We start from the raw sequence: 27,863 nt of genomic DNA, 5'->3' as shown, positions 1-27,863 counted from the left end.
AATAAATACGTTTTACATGATATTCACAGACAACAAGCGCAGTTGTTCTTAGTTGAGTCTGCATATTTTGATTAACATAAAATAATTTAATTGCTGTGGATGAAATCTGAACAGCAGTGTCTACACGTCCGTCTCCATGACAACTGAGTGAATTCCATCCACCGATGAAGATCATGTGATGTGGTTGAAAGGCCTGGAATAAGCTAGTAAGTGACCATGAATTATTTAGTAAAATATTGCAATTAAAAATAAATGTTACACGTACACAACACAAAACAACATAATGGAATATATTGCTTTTTTTTTTTATTCAGACTAGATTGGTTGATTGACAGAAAATGAATATAATCAACCTCATAATTGTTTTATTATTTTAGTCAATCTTAAAGTAAAAATAACAAACGTTCTTAATTGTGAGGATTTGCTGCTTTTCTTTGTCTTGTATGATAGAAAAAGCCCTTATTTCAGACTGACCCACATACCAAAAGAACTGTCCCACCTGAGCAACCGTGAGCGGGGCCTCACGTGACTTTTGAAGGTGCCGCATGTAAACACCAACCTCCACAATAAAATTCAAATACATCTGTGACATATTCATATACACATACCAAATACCATCACATGACACCAGGACCTACCCTGAATACTCTCTCTCTCTCTCTCTCTCTCTCTCTCTCTCTCTCTCTCTCTCTCTCTCTCTCTCTCTCTCTCTCTCTCTCTCTCTCTCCATCAGCAGAAGGAGCATCCTATAGGCTAATCAGCTGGTAGTTTCAATCCAGCCTCAGCATCCTCCCCCTCCCAGAAGAGGAAAGCCGACAGCCGGTGTGCACGAGGTATTTTTGTCCGCTACCATGGTGGAAATTTCGGATATCGCGTGCCTTCTCGTCCCGCTGGTGATGCTCGTAGGGTCTACCTTCCAGACCGACGTGAAGAGCGTCAAAGAGGCGGAAAAAACGGGGAATTTCATGGAAGACGAGCAATGGCTATCCACCATTTCACAGTACGGCCGCAAGATCAAGCACTGGAATCGGTTCAGAGATGTAAGTCCGCCGTGTTGATCGTGAGATGCGCGGTAATGCGGTATAAGATGCGCTGATGGGGAAAATGTACGGCCATTCAGAAACAGTAATAATAGTTATCACACACTTTCTTAGCCTGCATACAAACATAAACTTGGTTCTGTTGTTGGAACATATCCCATACCGTAGAAACACATACACACTTTAGAGCAAATGTTTAAAAATAAGAAAATATTCAGTTATAACCACTGAAAGGTCTTTATTTGGATGTGAATTTAGGATGGTAACATAGCTTAGGAGGAATTGTGTTTTAAGTGTTCACATTCTCAACATGCTTTATTTTTAATGACTGTCCTCTTCATGTAGCCTCCACACTTTAGCTGATTTTGTTCTTGTTTTTAAAGAATTTCTCAAAATGTATATTATCTGTGAATCGGATAGTTTGGGATATAATGGCAAAGGGAAATGGTTGTCCCGATGCCATACTCAGACTGGATGTTTCACTTATCTGACTCTTCGAAAATTTAGGATATCTAAAGTGATATTTATAGCTTTACTAGGATTGCTAGGTCAAAAATAAAACCACAGTTATTACTCTTCCCACTTTTAGTATACCCGGTTAATATTAAGCAATTCATGTTTCAGTCCCACTTGCATAGCAGGAGCAGTATAGACCTATTCCATCATACTGCCCTTAATATGGGTTACCTCAGATGTGTTTCCAGACGTGTCCCAGGAGATTTCACGAACAAGAGAATTAAGCAATTAAAGCAGAGAGGTGGGAATTGATTGATGTGCATATTCACCTATTGAACAGACTGAACTGGGTTGCACGGATTGATTAAAGCCTGCAGGCTATGGACGGTGATATATTGCTGTGTCTGTGAATGTATGGACATAATTTTGCCTGCAAGCTCTGTGAAATGATTACTAATGACCCCAACAGGATTTGGACAATAGTGCATTTGGATTATGTTCCTTATAACTCCTGTTAATTGGGTTTTAATAGATCCAGGGTGGTAACTATCACGTGATGGGTATCATTATTGGATTTGAAATGTGAGCAGCTGGCTTTGGCCCCAGCATGCATGAGAACAATGCCAGATCTTCTCAGGAGGAGAAGCCTTTACACGTAATAACCATCGCAGAGAAGCTTTAGTGTCATTTTCGATCCGCATTCATACACCTCCTTGTGGCCGTCCCTGAAGAAAAGGTGAATGCGTGTGAAGACTGGCAGCCGCCCCTCCTGGGATCGGATTACTTTGACTGTTATTACTTAAGGAGAATGTCCTCGGGAACTATATTAAGGGAAGTAATGAAATTGTGGGCATGGAAAGATTAAGTCAGAATTATTGTGGGATTATAACTCACTGGATGCTGCTCTATATTTACACAGCTTTGATCCAAAATGTTTGAGCGGCAACTTCACTCTGAATTCAGCACATTGTGATTGGCTGTGCAAAACAGAATCCCACCAAGAGTGAATAAAAACACAAACACACAGAATATGTGGAGCATCGGAAGATATAAGCGGTTCTTCTTAACTCTGCTTCAGGGGTTACCATTGAGCATAAAGATGTCACTTGTTCTGATTTCCCTCCCCCCCTTGATTTAACATCAAAGCTGCTGGGTAACACAAACAGTTCCAGTTGCACACTGGCCCTTTCATGTTCATTATTCCCAGAGGTGATTGTCTTATTGTGCGCGTGCGTGGGCAAGGGTTACGCTGCATACATGTGTGATCCATTCTACACTCCTGCAAGTGCATAAGCGTGATTTTGTCAATTTGTCAGGGCTGTTGCATCTGTGCGCGTTAGTGCGTTTGCGAGCGCGTTAAAGGGCAGGAGTGGTGGTGTCTCTGGTGATGATGATGATGACAAGGGAAACATCAGAGAAGCGAACCACTGAAACTCCCGGGGGGAATCGCCAATAGAAACCACTTTGATTTCAGCTTGCTGCCGTAGCAACAGCGGTCTCCGTGTTATGGTGTTGAAATGGAGCAATCATCACTGAGGGTTTGATGACTCTATCCCCCTCACCAGTCCTGCTTCAGGGTGGAATCAGAGGAAACATCCTTTATTAGGATTTTTTTTTCATATCCTTCAAACTGTAAACTTCTTCAACTGAAACACGATTTGTGCGAATGTTTCCTTGATGATTCAGAATGAGAGCTGCTGAATATTGAATATTACATCTAATTGTTGTTGCTTCATGTTGTTCTTTGAGAAAAAAAAAAAAATCTGAACCAAAAAATGAGCAGTTCAGTCTTTGTAAATGGTATGGTTTATGTATAAAGGACTGCCAATGACACAGTTATAGGTATCGAGATTACACAAATTGATGTTGACTTGCAATCCTCTGATTGCTGAATGTTGAATATTAATCCGACACTGGAAAGCAATAATCAAAGCTGCACAACATGAAAGACGACCTCTTTCATTCTCTCTTTTGCATGTACACAAACACACACAGATGCAAATAAAACCATCACACACATAAACACTCTCAATGCATAGGCTACAAAACACACACTGTAAATATTTCATATTTATACTCTTATGAAATGTAAAAGCAGAATCTGGATAACAGGCTCTTTCTCTTCCAATAAAAATAGCTCCCACACTTCAATTCAATCTATTTCACAGGAAGACAAGGCGATTAGATTTAATAGTTACAGTCAACACATGATAGAATGGGATACCTTCAATCCTTTAATCTGACAGGTGCACTCAACATTTCATTTCACTAATGCACCACATCCAGGGAAAAAAAGAAAACAGGGGGACGGGCAAGGCAGTCATGGTAACTGAGTTCAGAGCTATAACCTTATTTGCTCAATTCTTATAAGACATGAAGCACTGTTGGTTGAAATTAAAACAGATATAACATGGGATACATGTCTTTATTCCCTTTATTATTCTAAACAACCAGGAAGTTACTACTAATAATGGACCACTAGACAGGTCTATAATGGATGAATGAAGGATGGAGACAGTTTCTAGAATCAAATTGCAGATATAGAATAATAAAAATACAACTTGTTGTTCATCATGTACTCACTTTTATTTTAAGCCTCATTTTTAAGACCAGACACTTAATACAATTTATTCAGGACACAGAAATTCAGAGACTCAATTATAGGGACAATTAGATGTGAACTGGGATCATCTCACCAGTCGAGTCTATTTTCAGTGTGAAATTAAATGGGGAGAGTAATGCATTTTATGCATTGTGGATCCAATTTGGTATGTCTACCCAAGACAAATCAACAGTAAATTAAATTTCTTTGCTCAACTTTCCTTGTAATTACGATTCTGTCCATGAAATTACCAAGCTATGAAATTGTTCTGGTATGTTTTATTCCTGTTGATTCAAGATAAACTCAGATATATGAATAAAAATTGGTGATGTTTAGGACTGCAAACTCACCTAGAAGAAAGCTGTTTATTGACAGCATCCCTCCCGCATGCATGCATAGAGCTCAGTGTTTATGATGTGATTTTTGGTTAATATTTTTGTTTGTTTTCTCTGCTTCCCACCCAGCGCTGTCTGTGCCTGGTAAATCCTTATCTTATAAAACATGCCTCTCCACTCAGGCAGCTCTGGACCACTCAATACCAAAAAACATCACATCCCTGTGTAGTAAATATACAGAATGGGGGAAGCATTTGCGGAAGGTTCTGGCAATCTGGCAAGAACATTTGACGAGAAGTTTACCATAGCTCTACTCCCCTGCCTGATTTTAGCCTTAAAGTGGCTCCAATCCAGCACAATTTTAACACTGTGATTGTGGCGCACTCATCAGTGCTCCTTTTTTTCATTTCACTATAGTATATAAAACATCATTGTGGATAATGGCATATGCAACAGTGGAGCCAAATACTCCATTAAAGACCAAAAGAACAGTAAATTATCATCACCAGCCCTGCGCTCAGACTGGCTTTCCTATCGCGCAGCTGCTCGACTACCCCACGCTCTCTGATGTTAGGAAAGACTGCCACTGAAGCATTAAAGCTATGAATGATGATAAGAGCTTATCAGAAATCCATTAGTCTATCTAGTCATACTTTGTTCTGGCATGAGTCGTTTCTTATCATACTCCAGATTCTTTATGGAGCTGCAATCGTCCGGAGCTGTGTTGGTGCAGCAGATGGATCTCGATCACTTCCAACAGTTTTGTGAGAGTTTTGTGTCCGGACTACTGGTGCGCTGTGTGGTGTCTTGGCCCATAGGTGGTCTGTAATTGAGTAGAAGAAGAAAAAAGAAACAGCTTGTCATCATGCCATGCTTGCACAGCTACAGCTGCTCCTCACTGCAGTACAATAGCCACAGCTGAAGGGCACAGGTGCCGCAGAGAGACAGGGAGGGGATTTTCTAAGTAGTAAAGAAAGGTGATAAATATCAAATTTCTTAGCAGATGCAATTGGTTATAAAACTGAAAACAGATGTTACTAATAGCTGCAGAAAAAAAGACACTTTTGTGCAACAATCTTCCCGTCAGATGCTAGAAATGCCTGCACTTCAGCATTTCACATGCATGACTTCTCGGAGTGACCTGCTTCTGTGTTGGCTACATTTGGGAGTCGGCATGCCAAATAAATTGTTTGCTGTAGAGAACCCCCGACAACCAGGAATCTGCCTGTGATGAGCTTTTTGTGGAATCCTGCCAATGACCTCCTGTAGTTAGAAAACCTTTATGTGCAGTAAATAGCCCAGTCATCAGCAGTAAAAGCCCCAAAATTGTTTGAATGGTGCATCAGTGTGATGTTAGTTTGTATAAATTCAGGTACAAAACAGGACAGTTTGTAACTCGAGTTATAGGCTCTGATTTGAAAATGTACTTAAATTATAATTACGAAACTGTGTAGGGCTTGTTGAGATTCTGTAAGACCGGTTCAATAAATCACAATTGTTTTTCTTTTAAAAGTAACAATAACTCCAATGGCAGTATAGCTGCGCATACAGTAAATGCCACCCAAGTGTTGATTACCTTTGGGCTTGAGCCAGACTGAGTCACAGCCAGTGCAACAACAGCTCCCATAGGAACAGTAGCTGAGAATTTAGAAAAAGTGAGAAGTGGTTCAAAATATTGTAGCACAAAACTGGAGGTTTTACCACCTGAGAGCTATTGAGTGGACTTGTTGAGAGAGCGTAAACTGTAATTAAACTCAGAAAAACGCACACAAACCCACAGTGTTTGGAGGGGAGATGCTTGTTTTGAAACGATCTGGTCATCACAGAATTAACTTGAGACAAAACATGCTTTGAGGGCTGTAATAAGAGCGATACTCAATATGAAATATAATTTTCTTACTTTTCTAAGAGAAAAAGAGCAGGGAAGGGATTACGGTGTGTTTGTCTGCTCCTATCAACCGCTAACATGTCAGGCTAACTAGTTTATAGTAACCTAACTTGTTATCATTGTAAAATATTCATATTCAAAATGATTTGTAGCTTAATAAAATACAGTCGTAATGTGAAACTATTTTAAGTGCATTAGATATGAGTAAGCTGACTATACTTGTTAGGCACCAGAAATGACAGCCAGTCTGGCTTTTCCATTTGATGAGCCAGGTTTCAGTCTTTTGTTGCTGCTGATCTGGTTGAGACACTCTTATTGTATTACATTGTTTTCGACTCCCCTGTCTCCAATCATTGGCTGATTCTTATCCTTCTTGTTGCTCCTACCAAGGCAACGTCATTGATTTTCCATTGTTGCATGTCTGTTTTTCAGTTGAGCTCGGGGTTTTCACTGAAGTGTGACGGTTCTCCCTGTGTGTAGCAGATTCTCCTGTGAGTTGCAGACTCTCTGCAGGGCACTGAATTCACAAGGGCTGATTTTATTTATAGATAGTGAGTACAGGGTTGGCATGAGTGCACAGAGACTTTGTGGACAAAGTAAGATTTTTTAAAGCTGCAACTGTAGGTGTGTCTGTTGTGTGGGCATTACTTGTGCATGATGCAAAACTCTAAGGAAGACGCAATAAAGTTTAAGATTTGCATCAAAATTTCTGTCAAATTCGCTGAATCCAGTCAATGGTGAAAGGTGAAAAGCAATTCACAGTTTCCATAATTGAGTGCAATTTTCAGCCAGCTTTTGGATTTGACCTTTTATCCATCCTTTGATGTCACAGCATTTCTGACGTCACTCATTTCTACTTGAGGCTGAAGAGTGTATGTGAAGAGCCTTTCTTAAATGAGGCAGGGAGTTATTATGGAATACAGCTAATTATCTGTCCTACTTTAGTGCAGGCGTGAATGAATACCTTTTGTCCAACACCTTCAGTATAAAAGAGATTACTCATATATATATCAATGAGGAGAAGTGCAATGCAGATAACAGGCTATGTCCATTCATCTGTCATAGTGTGTTTTATGATAAAAATGGAAATGTATCTGTAAACTGAAGTATAACAAACGGACAACGCTTTAGGTTGTAATTGCATTTTTTGTGCAACCTGGTGCATCTAATGTATCGCACACTCAATCCACATATGGAAGTGCTTGGTTTAATTATACATTTTATTACAGAAATCTGAGCACAATCGGGATTTTGTGGCTTAACATAGTATTTGAAAACTCTGGGATTATTAGAAAAGGGAACGCTCTGTAATGATGAAGTCAAGCTTGCTGTCACTAAACCTTGAGTGGGAATTTCTTTTTGACAAATCTCTGTGCCAAATTAGTGCAGGTTTACATGGGAATGCAGTTTACAATTGCAGTCCCCAGAGTGGAAATACACCAGAGGCTCTGCAGATACAACATATCTCAAAAACAGAGGATAAATCAATACAGAAATAAATCAGGATATCAGTGTAATGGAAATACATATCAAATATTCATCAGATTTGCTTCTATCAAAGTCTATGTTTAACCCAGGGTGTAGAGAGTAACTGCTCCTTAAATCCATTGCTTCAAGCCAGGGTAATAATTGGCCATTTTCATGTTCTAAGTAATACATTTAAAAGGGTGAAATTATAAAAACAAAGACATTTAAAAATAATAATGCTTGTAGAAATATGTGTTGCCATGGGAAAATATCTATATTGGAGCAATGAAAAAAGAGACCTATTTTGAGTAAATGGAGGAAATATATAGCAATAGGTTAGGTTCTCTATTTAAACTCGCTGGTTTAATCATTGGTTAATTAGGCTGACTGTTTGTATGTGTGTGTGTGTGTGTGTGTGTGTGTGTGTGTGTGTGTGTGTGTGTGTGTGTGTATGTGTGTGTGCACAAGCATGAATTCTGTAATTGAAATCGCGTAGCAGTTAGCCGCTAAGCTAGCAGGAGGACCATTGCTAACTGTTCAACTGTAGGCAGCTAATTACGTGTAAAGGAGGCTAATTTGTGATATTTGTGTTTTTATTTCTTTTAAGCGAAAGGGTTAATAATATTTGTACATTTCAAAAAAGCAGTCAGTAAACTTTTACTCCCTTTGAATCCAAATACTTGTCTGGGGTACCCCATCATTCCAGTCTAAAGGTAGTTACATTGTAGGCATATATTTTACTTTCCCAGTCGTCCCGACTCGCTTACATAAGGCTTGCTCTTGACTCCGTCCTGCCGGGGAAGCAGACCAGATTCTCAATGTTTGATGCTCTGCCTCTGCAATCTTTAAGCATCAGCTCAGAGCCCTGTGTGCATGCAGAAAACAGCATTCTTGGTTTTTGTGCCCTGAAGCCCAGCGTGCATGCAGATAAGAGGAGAATACATAGGAAGAGAGTATTTTTGAGGGGTTTTTGTTTCATCTCAGGCTTGTCTCATGTGATCTGCAAACTAAAGCTAAGAGGTTGCGTGAACAGCAGCTGAGTCTTAGTGTGAATCTCAAGGTGGGAGGAAGTGATATGGTGCTGTGTGTAGCATCGCTGCTGAAGACAACCTCGGGGCAATGTAATTTTTTTTATTTGATTTGGGGTTATATTTTTTACTACAACGGTACCCAAAATAGTTTATTTCAGTAGCGTGTTTCCACAAGATGTGTGTACAATAAAACATCAGTGCATTTGTCATGTAAAGAAGAAAAAATAGATGTTTGTGGCTTTTTTTTCTTGATAGCTGAATCCACTGCAAGCTCTTTTTTCACTATTTAAGATTGGGATAATTAGGAAGCTTTGCTGCTTGCTGATCGATGCTTTCCAGCTATGTGAGAAATCCTCATTATACACGGTCAGCCTCTCCACCCGCATCTCTCGGTGACCATCGTCTTTAAGGGGATACGTGGATTTACCTAAGGACCATTCGCTGTTGACATAGTTGACTGGGAAGAGGATGGAAAAGAGGAATTCATCAGCAGAAGTGGTGGGCTTGCAACCTGATCCTCGATGAGGTCTGGAGGGAGATTACAGTAAGGAGGATCTTCAGTGTAGAGTGGCACTCAGTCTCACGCTGCATAACAGGTGACCGTCTGATTAAATCCTTGCCAGCCTGCACGCGTCCTTCAGTAGATGAACACCTTCAGTGTTAAGAAACATATGGTTACGTTCATGATTCTTGTCAGTTGAGAGGAGGAAGCTGTGTGACATAGTTATAGAGCTTGCCGCCTGGCTCTGATGAAACTTGTGTGCATGTATATACTATATATATATATATATATATATATATATATATATATATATATATATATATATATATATATATATATATATATATATAAACAGAGCCGGCTGATAACGGCTAACGTTAACTAGCTCTCCTCCTGGCGATTTAAACACAGATTTGTTTCCAGCAGAGAGATTGGGGTCTTTGTGGGCTGAAATTCATGACCCATCGTGTTTTTTTTTGATACATAGAACTGTGCTCACATTGTAGCTCTGTGCTGTTCTGCATGGGTTTAATGAATTTACTGAAGGCAGATATTAACGCTAATTGTGAGAAAAGGTCATGTATAAACCTTTATCCGGCAGACACATCTCCACATCACAGTGTTATTACTGTGTCCTTTGTTACCGATGAGGCAGTGATGCATTCCGCTGTCACTGTCAACACGAACAAACCCCTCAGGATAACCACAGTAAAAGCATAATGCATCTGACAGTTGACATTTACCTGGAAACACCTGTCACTCACACACACACACAGTATATCAGATAGACACACACATTCATTTCAATGTTTCCTGTTTGTTCTTCTTTTTTAATCCACCCAACAAGCACGATATCTGTCGCTTTTTGAAAAGATCTTTTTGCTTTTGTACTGACACTCTGCAGTTCCACTTGAGATGAGCCCAATTTTACAGTGGACATGCTCATCGGGTCATGATCCTCATCTTACAGATATGAGGGATTGTGATCTGTTATTTTGGAGCTACAGGCAGCAGGGTGACCAGTCTGCCATGCGTGATGTGGAGGGTAAGCATCCCCGCTCTTAGAGAGGAGATCTTTCTGACGTTAACGGGTAGATCACAGGGCTCCTGAATACAGATGACTGTTTTCAGCTCTCAGCTTACGTCCCCTAATCAGGTCTGTGTGAAAAACGGCAGTTGTTTCTGCTTTGTGAGTCATATTTTCGAGTGATATAACTTCTCTGCCGTGTGCCAAACTTGTCACCAGGCTCTGCGACTCGTGCTCACTTTCACTGTGCACTCAGGAGAATTTATTTCCCCTGAATGTATATTCTGCAGCCTCTCTTTTATGAAATCATTGATTTCCAGTCCTGTCAGAACAGCAGGACACTTCCCTCATCGGTCCTGGCATAAACACAAATACAGAAAGGCTGCTAAATAATGCAGGAGCTGAAGCATCAATAAAGGAGACAGGAGAGGCGTCAGATTAATGGCACGGACGTAAACCCTTTGAGGTCTTATTGATAATGCGTGACTCCATCAGGCCCGACAAGGTTAAACAACATAACCGGCAATCATTCATAAACCTTTACTGGAGTGTTGAGTTAAAATCCAGACACCAGACAGTTTACTGGAAGTGATTTTTCTGTCACTGAGCAGGGAAAATGAACTTGCCGCTGCAGCTAGTAGAGGAGGAGCAGAGCAACAGCAGCGCAGTTTGGTCGATTTCAAGACTCGAGTGGAGTCCTTGCTAGTGATGAAAATATTTACCTCTGCGAAATGAAACTGCAGGTCAAAGAAGAAGGTCTAAGCTCTCATGAGGGCTGCTTATTTCATGTGTTGTGTCAGGATTTATCGCCTCCCTGGGAGCTGTTTGGCACACGCTTCCAGTACAGTAAATGTTTACGGTGATGAGTAACTCATCTCCAAGGAAGGGGGGGGGGGCTGATTGTAAATATCGTGGAATGACTCATGTTTATTATTTCAGACGCAGCAATATGCTCAAAAAAGCTTCACATCTGTACATGTCTCCTGTGGGATTCGCTTATGTTTAAAGGAAATACTATCATAGATGTGTCTAATTTAGTGCTCATACACTGTTATGAATGTAGAGTTAATTGAAATAAGTGGTCTTGATCTTCCTTCTGCAGGTTAAATTCAGGGTTTCTCCTTCAGGGCGCTGTTTAAACAAGTTCAGGCTTTTCTTTTTACATGTAGGCCTCTCTTTGTTTCACCCACATGGTGAAGTACGATAAATCGCACATCCCTAATATGTTTTTTATTTGCTATTCTCACTGATTTTAATTGGGAAAGATTTGGAAAAGGTGATGTCATGTATTTCTGTGCACCAATAAGAGTGCTGGGTCACTGTCAATCAAATCTAATAAAGTATTTGATCAATAATATCTTAAAAAAGATGTCTTTTCAACTTTGATGTTGTTGCCTATTTAGTTCTGCATTAAAATGAACATAAATAGTCTTTTTTGGAACCTTTCAGTGTCATTGAATGCACCCTGTATCTTCTTCTTCACTAATAATTGCTCCTTTCTCTCCTTTTGCTGTCATTTCACCAGGAGGTAGAGGTCAGTTTTATCCAGCTTTTCTACACTGCTTCTCCAGCTGCCTTTGTGTGTCTTATTCATTCATGACTAATTTCCTTGTCTTTTTGTGTGTCTTTATCTCTGATTCTCAATCCAAATTTCAAATCTCCTTTAGCTTTCCCATTTTTATTAGAATGATTCATGTTCTTATTAAGTGTCTGTGTGTGTGTGTGTGTGTGTGTGTGTGTGTGTGTGTGTGTGTGTGTGTGTAGGTGTGTGTGTCTCGCACATATAGGCATCATATGCAGATCTGTTGGGCTCATTTCCATACAGATGTACAACTATAGTCATACCCATCTGTTTCTGGTGTGACTTGGCTTATTATCAGGCAGCAAGACTAATGTACACATACTCAGTGTGCCATGATATAATAATGTAAACTACTTCACTTCTCCTTTATAAAGATGGCAGACAGTAGATATGCTATCAACAACACTGCACCCAGGCCGTCATTCTATAAATCTGATAATAAACAATTGTTTTCTTCATGTTTTCTGCAGGATGATTATGTCCGTACCTGGGATGAAAATCAAGGTTCTAATGACAGTAAGTCTCCCACCATCTCATCTCTTTCTCAATGTGTTGTCAGTGAAGTCCTTGAATGCCATTTAACATTAACATTTTGATGGAATACTTCTGTTAAAGCATCATGTAAATGTAAATCCACAGTTGTGTAGCTTGGTGGAGAACGTATTATGTGCAGTTGCCTCTTCATTGACTCACACACTCTCCTGTTGGGCAGTTGTCAGATTCTCTTTGTTTGAGCTCGCCATTATGAAATTCTGTTAAATCTTGGCTGCTTGACAGCTGACTCCAAGCCCGGGTGGTTTCTGCAGTAAAGATGCTTTCACCTCACTTGGCAGGAATGTATTTCTTCTGTGGGAGCAAAACACATTAAACAGACATTAAGAAAGCTTTAAACCTAGCAGCACTCTCACCAACCTAGCATCTCTCCATATTGTTTGCTAACTACGATCCACAAACGATGCTTTTGTTATGAGCAGTGTGGCTAGTCGGTGTGGATTGCCCAAAATGTAATTTGATTGGACACCTATTTGTAAATGTCCGAGCACAGGATGAGTCTTAAACATTTAAAACCATTTTACAGAAAAGAAAAATACAGGGATTTGATGGGGATTTAGATGTAAAATGTTTTGACATATTCAGCATATAACAAGAGATAAATTAATAATTAACACAGGGACACAGGATTAAAACTGGGAAAGTTTCATTTTTAATTTCTCTGGGACTTTAAGGATACACATGACCCATAATGCTCACTCCGTAAACAAAGGGATGGGCACAACACCAGTACTTACTTTATTCAAAGAGAACATCTGCTGCTAATAATACATAAATGTGTATTCCTCCGCAAAACAGTCATTCTCGTTAACTTTTAAAATATGTTTATGGGATCTTAAAGATAACACAGCTTAACAGTCAAAGCCATGTATATATCCACAAGTATTTCCACATATATCGTTCCAAGATTTAAATAAATAACTGTACTAAATTTAATCTGGCAATATGTTTGACAAATCTTTTTCTGCGCTCAAAATGGCTCATCTCTCACTCATGCTGATGCAGTGAAAGCAAAGCCACATGAGTTATTAAAATCGAATGTCATTGACCTGTGCCGTGGCATGGAGACAGAATCTGGGGCCTGTGTTTGAACTGTCATGCTTCTTCAGACTGTCAGTGGTTCATCGAGTTTGACAGCGCCGTGTATGCTCTGTGTTTGTATTCTGGGGTCGGCCACTCGCTGTCCACACTCGTAGTTGTTCCTCAGCGAAAAAAGGTTGAAAGATGTTAGCGCTCTGTTTTATCTGCTTGAGTGGATCCGATATGCGTCCCCCAGGAGATGCTAAACATTGGCTCGACTCCAACCCATCAGCACGTTGTTCTGCTTCCTCCCTTTTCCCTCTATCTCTGCTGCAGTCAAGCAAGTGAATAGAGGCTGACCGTCCACTCCTGCTGAGACTCTTAATTGAGCCTCTGCAAGATGAAGTCATGAGTCGTGTCCTCAACCATTGTCGCTTGATTTGCAGCATAAATGAAGTCGGCTGAATGGTAGAGTCCATTAGCGCAATTTCCAAGGGCTTAATGAAGGGCTAATTATGATTTCCAATGAAAGGCCAGAAAGGGAAGTAAAAGCACAAGAAGAGAGTGACAGAGGTGTGAGCTAATATGCCTTGATGTAGTGTAAAGTGGCTGACATCAACATTATTCCTGCCAACTCTAAAGTCATTGTGGTGACGGGGAAATTGTGGACTAGGGAGATAAAGCAAGTTGACAAGTGTAGGAGAGTGTGATAGGGTGAAAATGAAAAAGGGAAAATGGAAAGGATGTCTTTGTGCCCTGTTCATCTGTCAATGCTGTTTGTTCACCGGAAAGTAGATAAAAAAGAGGTAATTTCCTACAAAATCTCATCCACAAAAACATGATAAACTGACCCTGTAATGAGCTGTGTAATGCTGCTATGTCACTTATGTGTCATATGTTGATCTGAGGGGCTTCATTTATATTTTTTAATTTAAGTTTGTCAAGAGCAAATACATCCTGAAGATCTTATTTTTATTTACAGAAATATTGACCCACGACCAGTTTTGGGATTGGTCGATGATTTCTGGAAATTTTCATCGGCTAACTTGCAATCCACTTTCAATTATAGTGTGCTTGTTTTAAAAGCACTGGAGTAGTGTTGTACATGTTGTGGCTGAAAGTCTTGACTTCTGTGAAATAAAACTGAACTTTGCTGCAGAACAGACACCATATTGTCGGCATCTTCCAGTCATCTGAGGCAACATATTCCTCATTTTCTCCATATTCAACTTTATTGAATTGTCAATGGGCAAAACCAACGGCGTGTTTATGTTCATTGTGAGCTCTCTCTCCAGAAACATAAAATGTTTTGCAACAGAAGGTTTTGAGCCATCTGACCCATCCAATTATCAGTAATAGCGCTTTTAAATAACCAGCCCAGTGTCCTACCAATTACATTAGTATTAGACAAATCTGCATCTTGTGATTTGCATGCAGAGCCAGCGGCCAGTGCTGTCATTGCCATAGTTTAGTTTATTTTGCACAATTAAAAAAAAATACAAAAACATAACCAAAATAAATAATATCACAGTGCAGGAAAAGGCAGAAAGCCCACTGGGCTTATTAGAAACTTCCACTTATACAATATAAAAATGTCACAATATTATAGAGAACATGAAATAAATATGCATGAGATATGACTACGTGATATTACTGACAATATATTTTTACAAGATATGATGTATAATAACAACAATATTAATGCCATAACTACAATATTTCCCTATCTTTTATCATACCATGGTTGCCATGTTTAAATACTGACGATTAAAAAAAACTAAAACGCATTATCATTGGATGATCGAATGTGACAGTGAGAATGACTGTAATTCTGGGTTTTGCAGACTCGTCCTCTGGCATGCCAATAGAGTTGAAATAATACCCCAACCTTTGTCAACCTAGCCGACATATAGATCACCTTCGCAAGTGGCATCTCTATAATGTAGGTGTCCAACTGTGTGCGCTCAGCTTTTATGACACTTTAGCAAAGCTTTATATGCTTGCCTTAGGTAGTCAGATGAGTAGTACTTTTAGATTTCACACAGTATAGAGCCCTTCATCTATCCTTGCTCTCATTTTGACATGAGTGCACTATCTCCCTCCATTGATCTGCCTTCCTTTATGAGTGGCCTAATGAAGCGAAGGAGCAAAAAGAGGAGATTTGTCCCTCTGAGATATCACTAAATCAGCGTGATGTCTTCACTCCAGAGCTCCGATGAGCCTGCAGGCCGCATTTCTTAGCCAGGCAGCCCAGACTGCTACGCTGCCGAGAAGAGAGAGAGAGAGCGAGAGAGAGAGAGGGCTTTTGAACTGTCAACACTCCTAACACACAGACACCCAACGCCAACAGCAGACTGAGGTGGAAATTTGCATGCAGGCACCACAGTGGATGATTCCACTTCAGTCAGTGGGGTGCAGAGTGAGGGAGACGTCAGGGTAATTTGCTGTTGATTTCTACAGTCAATTCATCAATCCAGCAACTGATTGAATAACCTCGCTGTTAAGACAGTAAACATTAAAGGGGAGCGGTTGTAATTTGTGTAAAGTGTGTATGCACACACCCATGCACAAACACTCAAGTGTTTGTGTACAGCACTCACAGAAGACCTCTTTTTTTTATATACATGAGCTTAGGATTTCAACAAGCTTATCTCAGTCAGAGAGGTCAGGTGAAAGGTGTAGACACTTTCTTGAAAATCTATGGATTTAGATCAATGGCAGACACAAAGGAGAAAACATGCTGAGTCTACACTCACAAGGTCTAGGGTTTGATTCCTCTTGAAGTTATTGATAGATACTGTTGCTTGGAGCTCACACACACACACACACACACACACACACACACACACTTCTGCAACTCTCAACCTCCAAGCCGCTTCAAGCCTCCAGGGTCTACTGTTGCCCTTCTCACCTTCACACTCCACAAATTTGTCCAGTGTCACCCCTTTGCACTCTCTCTCCTCGCCACCTGGGGCTGCTACCATCAAATACATGTTTCTCCAACTCCAGAGGGGAGTCAGGCCCCCTGATGTATGTACAGGGTACCTATGACGTATACAAATATTAAAAAAGCATTTAATATTCTTAAAATAAGTCCTTAAAACTATTGAATTCTCCTAGTACTCAAGTTTGAGGTACTTGTAACGTTAGTTTACTTGAAGAAAAGGGGGAAATTTACAAGCTACCCAGCAGTATGTTAAGTAATATAAGAGACATTAGTTAATAAAAATTAGCTCCACCTTTACCAGTTCCAACAATAACGTGATGAACACATTAATGCATACAAAATTATAATCCTATAATATATATTATTATGCAATAAAAGTTATTTGTCCATCAAAACAAGGTTTTCTCGTAGTATTCTAATCTCAAAATGCTCCAGAAGGCTTTATTTGCATATTCAAATCTTAAAATTGTGACCCCCTACCTTATTTCAGTTTAATGTTGCATCACCTTTTTCACTACTCACAGCGAGAGTGCATTGCTGAACCTTCTGATTAATCTGCATTCATAATCTGTATTTGTGACCAAAAGGCGCTATGTGTGACCATGGAGTGGGATGGGGACTCTTATTGTGACAAATACAAACAATCTTTTTCATTTTATTTAGTAAGAATACACTCACACAGCTGTTTTGTATTAACTATGAATAACATAAAATGTTTTATTAAAATCAAATACTTGGTAAACAATTATTTTCTGGGCTTTAAATCAATACTGATATTCAATTATATCCCCTTTGCCAGTATGGCTGAGAAATTGGCATTCAATTTTAATGCAAGTGATATTGAAAAGGTCTTAAATAGTCGTAAAGTAACTTGGGGGTACCCTGATTTAAAACTAATCTTTTTGGAGCCTCACATCATCTTCTTGCTACTGAATGTCTTCTATTCAACATCCTCTAATTACGCTCCAAAATGAATCTTTTTTAGTTATATTACTTTTCATGTTCATTTTTTTAGGAAAATTAAAACTGCACTTATTTATATTTTCATGAGAAATGTGCTTATTTGCTTTCTTGTGGAGAATTTGTTAAAAAGATCAAAACCACTCGTGTGTGTGTATGCTAAATACAAAGCTAAAGTAGAATGCAGGGGGGGGGGGGGGGGCAGCCTGTCTCTGTTTAGAAAATCTATCTACAAGCACTTCTAAATTTGATAATTTAACACTATTATATCTTATTTGTTTAATCTTTAACAAAACTGAATTGTAAGAACGACAACTTGCCAATCGCCTGCTGGCTCAAGCTTCACATTTAGTAGCATTGACTTGACAAGAAAGTGAATTTCCAAGCATCCATGTGGAGCCATTCCTTTAAGAATTAATCAAATGACTGTATAATTTATGTATCCGTGAACCCACAGAGACTCATCACCTGACCTTGTCCTTCCTCTCAGCTCTAGCTCTACTGAGCATTTAGCGTCGTTAGCATTGTTTTGGTTTTAAGGCTTGCAATTTTCCTCGGAGTTGGTGGAGCGGAGCTAAAAGAAGAGTGAATATTGGATTTAGATTCATGATGTGGACAGAAACATGACTCAAAATAAATGCTAACATTCGTCCGTGTCTGCTACATAATAAATAAATAATTTGTGCTGTCAGCGGTGAGGATGTTGTTTTTTTACAGCTTGTTGCACCACCCAAAGTAGCCGAAAATCAATTAATGCAGGTTTATGTTTAGACCTTTATTCTCCTGCTGATTATAATAGTCTCTGTGGGAATTCAAGCCTATTGTTGCATTAACTGGACTAAAAGACATGCCAGAGACATGTTTGGCTTCACTGCTACTTAGAAGATAGCACTAATGATGTTAAAGACTGAGTGTGTAAATAGTCGATAAGAGGGTTGATGATGAGGATGTGGCCTGAGCTCTGCTTCTGTTATCCTCAATCTGCAGGGATAAACCTCATGCAAATCTGGATTGTATTAGACGCACAGGGAGCCTAATTAGGAGAGCTTTGCTGCAGCAGGCATTAGTTTAATACCAAAGGAGAGACTTTGGAAAAGTAAAAATGGAAGTAGGTGCATCTGGGGTTGAGTAGAGAGAGGGTGGATGTGACGAGGAAAATAATAAACACGCAGGTAGAACATGAATGAAGATGTCTGATTTGAAGAGACAAAAGGAATGAGAACAAAAGGAAGATTGATAGACATGATTGCACAACGGGGGTTTTCAGAAACGGAGAGGGAGCGAGTTTCTCAGAAACACCAGATTGAGCTGCAAATCACAGTCAACCCAGAAATGATTCCCGGACCATGGAGAGCCTGTTGCTATGGAAACGTCATCATCGCAGGCACTGCTTTAATCCGTGGAAGCCTGTTAAGTTAACATGAGGCTCAGGCAGCCACCTTATGCTTCTGTACTCACAACACAACGCCGTGCCAGCATTGTAGCCGCTCGCTACCAACACGGTTTATTTACAAATGTTTTACTATTAAAAGGCAGGATTATCTGGATGCTGCTTCTATGATTCTTAAATTTAGTTTGCCTATTGGTTAAATTGTCATTGGATAGATTGCAAAATACATTGTTGTGTGTTATGCCACCTTACGCTGTATCCCCATTAGTACCTTAATCCCCTTGTCAGGATGTATTGTAAGGGTTTGATTGGGTGCTGCACCCTGATTCTGCTGATGTACTGGTGTGAATTGGGGTTGGAGGGGTGCATAAGGCTCCACTGTTGACAGTCTAAATGGATGAGGTGTGCATCTGGGCATTAATGCCTCCGAGCCTCACTGTTTCTCAGTTAGAGCAGTCAGTCGGTTATACAACCAGCTCAGCCATGATGGGGGGGTGTATTGTTTTGGATTTGCTTCTCAAATCAGATATCTGTCGGTTTGCTTCAATAATCCTGTGATGTTGGCAGCGTTAATGTATTCAGCCACCGGAGAGGACAAGTGAGGAGATCCAAAGCCCGTCTGCGAAATGATAACAGTGCCATAAAACCGGATACAGTAAGAGCAGGGGATGAATTCGAGCAACCCCGTCATGTAGACCAAACCTGCAATAGCAGTCTGTGAATAATCTGTGTTCCGGTGTACTGTACTGATGGATGGTATAGGTGAATAAAGGGCGGGGGATGTGAAGAGAATAGAGTGTGACATCTAGGTCGGGCACCAGGGTGCCTGCTAGGAACAGACATCTGTGAGATGTGAGTGTGTGTTGGGTGCTGACATGCAGTCCAGCCTTATCTGCTAGAGTGTGATGGATGGATGGATGGATGGATAGGGCAGAGTGAGCTAGCCATGCGGGCTTGAACCTACATTGCAAAAAGTATTGGTCTTAGCAGGTCACCTATTAAGCGTAATAATAAAATTGTATTTAAATAAGTAAATGAGAAGAATAAATCTGCCAGTGAGGTGTGGACATTGCAGTCTACTCCAGCACAAATCAACTTTTATTGAAAAGTACTCAAGATGCATATTTGTTACAGTGCAACACCAACAGTTTTGCACCGCTCTAATAAATTAGACTGACTCGAGTTATGCTGTGCAAATAGAGGTGAGGGAATCACAATTTAAAACTGAGAATGAAGAGATAATGTGCAGAGAAAGATAGACAAAAGAATAAGAGTGAAGCAGTGATGATTCTTTATTACAAATCAAATTTTCTATTTTCTTCCCAGATGTAGACACCACCAAGGACCCCTGTCAAAAGGTTAAGTGCAGCCGACACAAGGTGTGTATCGCCCAGGGCTACCAGAAAGCTGTGTGCGTCAACCGTAAGAAACTTGAACATAGGTGAGTGTGTAGCCCCTGGGCAAGAACTCCCAAATCACACACAAAAATCTTCCCTGTTGATGCACACTAACGTGGGATCAACACTAGCAAGTTCACAGTGGCTTGTGCTGGTTTGGGATGTGATCGTAATAAAGCTTGTTTGTGCACCAGTGCAGTGTGACTACCTGCTGTTAAATGATACGTTAATACATTCAGACAACAAGGAGGAGGGCAGCTTTTCCTTCCTGTTCAGGTTGGTGCTGCTGTGTCTGTTCTCTGAATTAGCACAGCAGTTGCTGTTTCAGCTGAAGTGTTTGTGTGTCCTCTGTCCCGCAGACTGAAGCAGCCTGCTCTCAGGTCTCCTGATGGAAACTGTCAGCCCTGTCCCATCTCCTCCACTGGGCCTGTGTGCGGATCAGACGGACGCAACTATGCCTCAAAGGTACACAGAAACAAATGCATACCCATGAGGCTGGGGAATAACTCAATATTATCGGTTTATTGACCTTTGGTGGTATAGTTGTTTGATTTTACAAAATTGTGCGGTCCAATTTATTGATTCCAAGCAAAATAAAATTAAAATTAAAATCTTTAATGTAGATTTTAGGGCCTTTCATATAGGAAAGTGCTCAACAATAAAGAAAGATGGACATAGAATGAACATAAAAAACTTTAGTGGAATTTGAGAACTATTAAATGTAAAACTAGTTGAAACTGTTTTAGAGGGGTGTTTATTCAACTTTATGGTCATTTTGGAATCTTTTATTTGTGGTGCTGTAGAATTATGTTGAATCATTATGAGAGGTGTTCTATTATGACTTACACATTACACATGTATCAGTGAGGGAAGAGTAAATAATGGAAATACCTGTCAGTATAACGCAACACAATATAACAGCACCACAAACCACAGCCTCCAAAATGATCATAAAGTTAAAACAAGACTGCTGATAAATCCACCGCACACTACCTGCCCAGCACCAAACAGACAGACCGAGTAAGCAACTAGCTGGGGAACATAAAGAAGCATTTAGCAGCTAAAGAGACAGATATTTCCCTCAGGAGTTGTTGGAGAGTAAAGCAGAGCAAAAAGGAGGGTGAACGTCAGACCTACGTTTGCTAGCTGGCCAGAAGCACAACTTTGAAAGAATGTCTTCATTGTCTTCTGGATATAAAACTGTTTGCTAACACGTTCACCATAAACTTTATGAGACGTTGATATGTCAATTCTGTGTTTACGGCTTGTTTCTGTTGCAACCAGTTGGCTAACAAACAAGCAGTGCCGCCTTAAGTCTAAGCATACAGAAAAAGAAAAATAATTCTTAATCGGTGTGAACTTATGCATTTTTTCTGAAAAGAAAAGACGGTAGAAATACTCACTGTGTGAAGGTGGAGGATGCATTGGCTGTAGAACTGTACAGCATCCCCCTCAACAAAGAAGTGGAAATATTGTACGTGTGGCTTCAGCATCACATATGTTCTGTATGCTTTATAGTGACATATGTTGTGATATAGAATTTCTAAAATAGTCTTGACACCAATATGCTAACAGACACAGACATTCATATGGTACATATGTGCATCGGCCAGGTGTTGGCACATTTATTCACAGCTTTGGGTTTTTGTTTTATACACATGATAAAACAATGTGCTAAGCATTGTGGGGTAAATAGTGACTTACAACTACCACATTCAGAGCAGAGTAGTGCAAGGAGACTATCAGGGGAAAAACTGAGACAAAGAGCCATGATATATAGCCTCAGAAGGACCAATTGGTGGCTTGTGGTGACAGAAACCCATGTGTTTATTGATTTATGCTTCGTCTTCTGGATCACTATTCCTCACCTTGTATGCAAGCAGAGGTCGGACAGCACATTCAGGAGCAAATCTCAGATTTGAATTAAGGCATACAGTCGGTCACCTCATGAATATTTGATCTATCTTGCGGCAATAACTCATTTTACTTCACCTTTGTGTCCCCTTTCTCGATGACGCCTGTGTGTGTTGAAGCGTGTATTTGTGTGTTTGTGTTGCAGTGCAAGCTGGAGCAGCAGGCATGTCTTACAGGGAAGGATCTTACCCTGAAGTGTTCAAGTCTGTGTCCTTGTGCAACTGCTGCCCCTGCATCCATAGAGAGTAAACATGGTGAGATCAAATACATACAGAAACTATGACAAAATAAAATGAATATATTTAATATGAAATCACGACAATACAAGGCTTCACATCTCTTTTATTCTGTATGTCTCTCTCTCTCTCTCACACACACACACAACACACAACAATCATCATAAATACATGAATAGGTGCAACAAATATCATTATTCATCTCCCTCTGGCCTCCACAGAGAGCTGTACCGGACAGGATCTGGCTGATCTTGGGGAGCGTCTGAGGGACTGGTTCCAGCTACTGCAGAGCAATGCCAAGCAGAACAACAACAGCAAGACTGGGGCCAGAACCACTACAGCCAGCACCACATCAGGTTAGAGCTACTATTTAATAAATCCAGACTTCATAAAGAGGGAGTTACAATACTACAGTTACAGGCTGCGTTCTATAAGAAATGTCAATAAACAAGTTTAAGTCTTGTTTTAATTGGAAAAGCAAAAAATAGGAAATAGGGAAAATTAAAGAAATGCAGCTTCACGGTTCAGCTGGTGCTGCCTCCACCTTCATGTTTGCTGCAGCTCTCACTGGATAAATCTTGCACCCGATTACTGGATATCAAACATGTTTGAAAACAGTTTCAAGGCTGGAAACTCCGAACACTTTTGGGTGGATGGATCAAGATAACATTTCATCACATGCTGTGCTTCAAAGCACAAGGAAGGGAGTCTCGGGACCTGTTCGGCCACAAGTTAGTGCCCGATAAGCACCAAGTCTTAACCGGGCTGTAAAGTGAGAAGAAGGAAATTCTTGTCAAATGTTGATAATGATGCAGTTTTTGTAGATGGAACCGTTTTTTTTTTTGTTGAAGCCAGGAACATAATTAAGAAAATGATTTGCATTGGAAACAGGAGAGAAGTCTGAGCACACTGGCATGGTTTGACTTTCCATCTGTGCAGCTGTCTCTTGATAAAAATGAATGTTTGTTTGTCTGTCTTTGTGTTTGCAGTGCTGGACAGGAGCCTGGTTGCCAGCTGTAAGGACTCCATAGGCTGGATGTTTTCCAAGCTGGACACAAATGGTGACCTGTACCTGGACCAGGCCGAGTTGGCTGCCATCAACCTGGACAAGTACGAGGTCTGCATCCGGCCCTTCTTCAACTCATGTGACTCCTACAGGGACGGCAAGGTCTCCACCGCCGAGTGGTGCCTCTGCTTCTGGAGAGAGAGTGAGTATTCTGGGGAGGAGAGGTTTGTAGACTGTGTGTGTGTGTGTGTGTGTGTGTGTGTGTGTGTGTGTGTGTGTGTGTGTGTGTGTGTGTGTGTGTGTGTGTGTGTGTGCGTGTGTGTGAGAGTGTGTGCGTGTCCACAGACATACAAACAGTGACGCGCCTCCGTGCTGACATACTCCCCTTGCATTCAAACTTCAAGGCGCTCAACTGCCCCTCAGGTGTAGCCAACTCTGTTATGTGCTGGTCCGTTACTATTTGTCTTCCTGCTCCTCCTCTCGTTCCCCTGAGGGGTGAAACGGTCACCACAAGGAGCTAAAAACATTCCTGCTGCTTGTTGACAGCCTGGTTCTCCCACAGCTCTCAGAGACTGAGCCTGTGAGCCAACCAGCAAAGCAGTCCCACGCTAATACAGTTCTTTGATTGAGAAGCAAACACACTGGAATTGATTTTGAAATTGCAAGAGTTGATTAGAAAATATTGATTAGACTCAGAAGATGCTTCAATTTTGACTGTTGATTGTTTTGGATAGATTTTAGGTAGTTATTATCTCTGTTCTGTGTCTAAATGTAGCTGAAAGTGTGTTTTGTTCTCTTGTAAAAAATTATGTTTTCTGTCCTTTTTAAGAGCCACCTTGCCTGGCTGACCTCGAGAGGATCCAAGTATTAGACGGCGGCAAGAGAAAGTTTGGTACGTATCTCGCTTCTCATTAGAGCATTTAAGCCCAATTGGATCTGTCTTTCTTGGTGGAGGGATTTCATCCAGCAGATGACAAGCAGGAGGCGGGGATTAGTCCCTGATCAGTCTGGTGGATTAGAACTTGATGCTGACAGACGGCAAAGGAAAGCAGCCACCAGTGTGTCTTACATATATGTGTGAGCGGGTGAACGTGCATGTGTGCACGCATGTGCGCACTGCAGATTTTGGCTGGCTGACTGGGCTCTGAGTCAGGACTCTCCAAGGACACGGAGCATGGCTGCCAGCCCGACGCTCAGACGTTCCCTTGAAAGACCGGACAGTTCTGTTTTGCCCCGTCTCATTTGTGTTTTCTTTTCTTTCTTTCTTTTTTTACATTATACTCTGAAATGTTTAACGTCATTACAGATCCCTCCATCTCCTAAGAGTGTGAGAGTTTACTCTCTTTTAGGCAAACAGCCTACAAGATGGTGATCCATGCACCTACTGTATGTTGTGCTTGGCTTCCTGCACTGTGTGGACACAGGCGGTGTTTCATATTCACATAATGGTTCAGAAATTGAAAACTTCCCAATCTTGTGCCCTTCCCTTATGCCATGATGATTAGCTAGCCACCCCCCACATCCACGCCACCCCAATATGCTGACTTAATACTTCTTCCCCATCTTGCTCCGTGAGCATATTTGTATTCATAGAATATGGAATTGGCTGCCACATACGCTGCATGTATTACATTCTCACCTGGCCTCGGTGCCGTGTGTGATGAGGCACCATGCAGGATGGGTTCATCTGCTTGTGTGTTGAGGTCGCTTTGCCGTACCTAACTCTTATTTGTTTGTGTTTTTGCGTGTGAACGCCAGGTCGATTCATCCCAAGCTGTGATGAAGATGGCTACTACAGGAAGCAGCAGTGTGACAGAGGAGAGTGCTGGTGTGTTGACCAAAACGGAGGAGAAGTATCCGGATCTAGGATGCGTGGCAAGCCAGACTGCGGTAAGTCCCCTAAGTTTCAGCTGTCAATATATATAAGAATAGAATTTGAAATTGAAAGCTGTATGTGGCAGGGAAAAAAAATACATCATGTCTGCTGTGGATTGGTCCACTTCTCTACCGCACCCCCAACATGCCTTCTGCACAAGGCTTTCTTTATGTTAAAGGGCTGAGGCCCACTGCAACATAACTCACTGCAGGGACCAGTGGCACATTCATGTGTCCGGAGTCATTTGCATTCTAAAGCGCCGCTTTGTCGCTGTGAGAAAAGTCTTTCAAGATAAATGAGGGCTGGTTGAACTGAACCTGTGCTTGATAAGAATGGCTCCGCTGGCAAGGTTTAGAAATAGCTATTAAAATCCAGACAAAGTCAAACACATGCCCCCTTTTTTACCATTGCAGTCAATGTATTAAATTGATTTAAGCATTTCTCATTGATTGAAAGAACTTCATCAAAGTTGAGAGGAAGACATGCTGAACAGAATTTATTGCAATATAAAAGATTGCCAAAGTGGATTATTAAATCCCCCCCCCCCCCCCCCCCGCCCTGCATGTTTTCTGCCCGTCTCTCTACAGATGATGAAATGGCATATTCAGGTGATATTGGCAGTGGTGTTGGATGGGAAGACGAGGAGGAGAAAGAGGCTGAAGAGACTGCAGAGGAGGCTGAAGAGGAAGAGGGAGAGGTGGGGGAGGTGGATGATGGGGGCTATATCTGGTAAACGTGTAGTCCAAGCTCTCTACAAGAGCATCTTGATGGTCCTGAACACACACACACACACACACACACACACACACACACACACACACACAAACACACAGATCCCGCAAAGAGATGGACGCGGTGAAGCTCTCACACTCAGAACAACACTTGCTTATGAAGAAGCGAAGGGAGAGGGTTGCACGGGTTGGGAGAGGGAATATGCATATGTTATGGCCGTATTTAATGTTACAGGATGTACTTTAAACAGGCAAGGGAAGGGGACATATCACTATTAATTATAGGTCTAGAGAATTTGTCCCTCATACTTGTGAATCTTTGTTCTCTTCTGTTGTAAGTCCTTTGAACTATCTTTGAGCAGATTTAGCTGATGCATAGTGGAGGCTTTAAGCAGTTGCAGGTGCTTGTCATGTGCTTGCATTGAAAAATGTAGAAAGACTGAGTGCATTTCAATAGTCCAAATTGGCCTCTTTCATCTTTTCTTTCTGCAGATTAACAACATTTAGATAACACATTTTGATTTCAGGCAGGAAACAGGCGATAAAGAGAGGAAGCCACATTAGAATATTGAAAAGCACCCTTTGACTTTACCGTTTTCATGTCTTTGCTTCAGCTCATATGTGACAGTAGTCATTCATGACTTAATGAAAAAAAAGTTTCTCACGCATCACTCTTTCGCTTGTATATAATGTGTGTATCAGAAGACAGATTGTCACCTATTAGTCCCGTTATCAATGCCTTGAAAGACTAGCAGAATATACTGCTTAGTGGACAAGTGTACATCGTATCATAATGTGGATCAATTATTGTGTTTAATAAAAAAAATTGAAATAAAATAAACTTGTTTATGTGGCCCAGCCGGCCACCGTACATGTAAGTCTGTGCATTTGTTCTTTCTTCATTCCTTGTCAAATTTTAGCACCAGCAAAGGTGTTGTGCAGCATGTTTACTGGACCCTTCTCACAGCAAACCTTTTGACTATTTATAGCAAGAAAACCAAAGGTGGAACTAATAACATCAATAAGTGTGAGTGTTTTTTGTGTGTGTTTGTGTGTGTGTGTGTGTGTGTGTGTGTGTGTGTGTGTGTGTGTGTGTGTGTGTATATAAATAGATATAGCGGTTTTCAGCAGGTATTGACCATTTTTTAGCAGACCAAATGTGTATTTTATTTATTTTTTTATCTGTGGTTTCCTCATTTAAACAAGTCTTAAAACACTGACTCTTAAAATATTATTATTACAACTAAAATCTACCAGTTAGGTGATCAATTTAACCGTTTATGAACAGTTAAATTACATTCTTGAAAGTTGAATATTAATAACAAACATTATAACAGATAATGATGCAGCCCATCTTAACAACTACCATTTCAAAGACATAAATCTCTCTGAGTGACTTCTCTGAGGAGCACATCTTATTGTCAGCTCACTTCTGCTCTTGCCTTACCTCCCTCTGCAGTGGAGTGTAGCTTATAGCTACGGGAAACCAGCAGAAATGAAATACAGTCTGCATATCAGCACTTCTAACAGCACAATGCCTATAGAAAAACTCTCCTCAGCCCCCTCGGGACATTGCTCAAGCCTCTCTACTGTGAACTATTCAGTCTGGGAACAGTGAAATAGAAACCGTACAGTTTGATTCAGTGTATGCATATTCTTGGAAACTCGGGCCAAGAGTACTTGTCTTCGCATTGTAAAAAATGACAGTAACCAATCCTCTGAAATGTCATTTCTCAGTTTCACATTTCGGTGATAATGGAAATCCAGTAATGTCCCAGTGGGTGAAACCGTAAATGTGTTAGCTGTGAGTGGGCATGCCTGCCAACAGATGTCTGAATACCTGATACTGACAGCACGTCTGTGGCTACCCAAAGGGACCAATCATTTTCAGCAACCTATCAGCG

General features: G+C 40.7%; 1 protein-coding gene across 1 annotated transcript; it reads left to right on the top strand.

Annotated features, from left to right (window-relative positions):
• The first annotated feature begins 753 nt into the window (after nucleotides 1–753).
• On the top strand, nucleotides 754–26,058 carry spock2 (SPARC (osteonectin), cwcv and kazal like domains proteoglycan 2). The gene is made up of 10 exons (XM_068721740.1): nucleotides 754–1,040; nucleotides 12,401–12,446; nucleotides 20,126–20,240; nucleotides 20,556–20,661; nucleotides 22,256–22,364; nucleotides 22,568–22,702; nucleotides 23,336–23,554; nucleotides 24,182–24,244; nucleotides 25,111–25,242; nucleotides 25,816–26,058. The coding sequence occupies exons 1-10, from the start codon at nucleotides 852–854 to the stop codon at nucleotides 25,959–25,961; spliced, it is 1,260 nt and encodes a 419-aa protein (XP_068577841.1). The 5' UTR covers nucleotides 754–851; the 3' UTR covers nucleotides 25,962–26,058.
• Nucleotides 26,059–27,863: the final 1,805 nt, after the last annotated feature.

This window comes from Cebidichthys violaceus, unplaced genomic scaffold, assembly GCF_023349555.1.
Source record: "Cebidichthys violaceus isolate CVI_PGR_0920_01 unplaced genomic scaffold, fCebVio1.0.p SCAF_10, whole genome shotgun sequence".
Lineage (NCBI taxonomy): Eukaryota > Metazoa > Chordata > Actinopteri > Perciformes > Stichaeidae > Cebidichthys > Cebidichthys violaceus.
This window is presented reverse-complemented; position numbering and strand designations above follow the sequence as displayed.

What these genes read in the sequence shown, in the direction of transcription:
- spock2 (XM_068721740.1), top strand. Translation starts at nt 852, where the DNA reads ATGGTGGAAATTTCGGATATCGCGTGCCTTCTCGTCCCGCTGGTGATG. An exon ending in ACTGGAATCGGTTCAGAGAT is followed by an intron (nt 1,041 to 12,400) that starts GTAAGTCCGCCG and finishes TGTTTTCTGCAG; the next exon opens with GATGATTATGTCCGTACCTG. An exon ending in CGTAAGAAACTTGAACATAG is followed by an intron (nt 20,241 to 20,555) that starts GTGAGTGTGTAG and finishes TCTGTCCCGCAG; the next exon opens with ACTGAAGCAGCCTGCTCTCA.